A 458-nucleotide genomic window follows, 5' to 3' on the forward strand; every position below is an offset into this window, starting at 1 on the left:
TGTTCCTTACCCTGAGAACAGGTCCAAGGGACAGTGATAACTGGGGCAGGTGAAGTGTACTGTTCCTTACCCTGAGAACAGGTCCAAGGGACAGTAGCGGCTCAACCGTTTCCACTTTCCATGGGCCAACTGTTGAGTTAGAGAGAAGAGCACAAGAGTCACTCCGTCGGTCTCCACCGGGTGCAATTCTCCAGTCTCACCACCAGGGGGCAGACACCGATCATAACACTCAACTTTCACAATAACAAAATGCCTGGCTCCTAGTAGATGTCCTAAACCCCTGTCTATTCTCTGGTGCCTGGCACCTAGTAGATGTCCTAAACCCCTGTCTATTCTCTGGCGCCTGGCTCCTAGTAGATGTGTCCTAAACCCCTGTCTATTCTCTGGCGCCTGGCTCCTAGTAGATGTCAGGCGCCAAGAGAATCAGACAGGTCTTAGGACACATCTACTAGAGCCAG

The 458-nt window shown here is 51.7% G+C and overlaps 1 protein-coding gene across 1 annotated transcript in view; it reads right to left on the bottom strand.

Annotated features, from left to right (window-relative positions):
* LOC112076989 (inositol-pentakisphosphate 2-kinase) overlaps positions 1–458 on the bottom strand; it is a 27,754-nt gene that overhangs the window by 20,937 nt on the left and 6,359 nt on the right. Inside the window, 1 exon segment of the mRNA XM_024143603.2 lies at positions 71–129. Within this exon segment, the coding sequence (XP_023999371.2) occupies positions 71–129 (59 nt within the window).

This window comes from Salvelinus sp. IW2-2015, unplaced genomic scaffold (assembly GCF_002910315.2).
Source record: "Salvelinus sp. IW2-2015 unplaced genomic scaffold, ASM291031v2 Un_scaffold4181, whole genome shotgun sequence".
NCBI lineage: Eukaryota > Metazoa > Chordata > Actinopteri > Salmoniformes > Salmonidae > Salvelinus > Salvelinus sp. IW2-2015.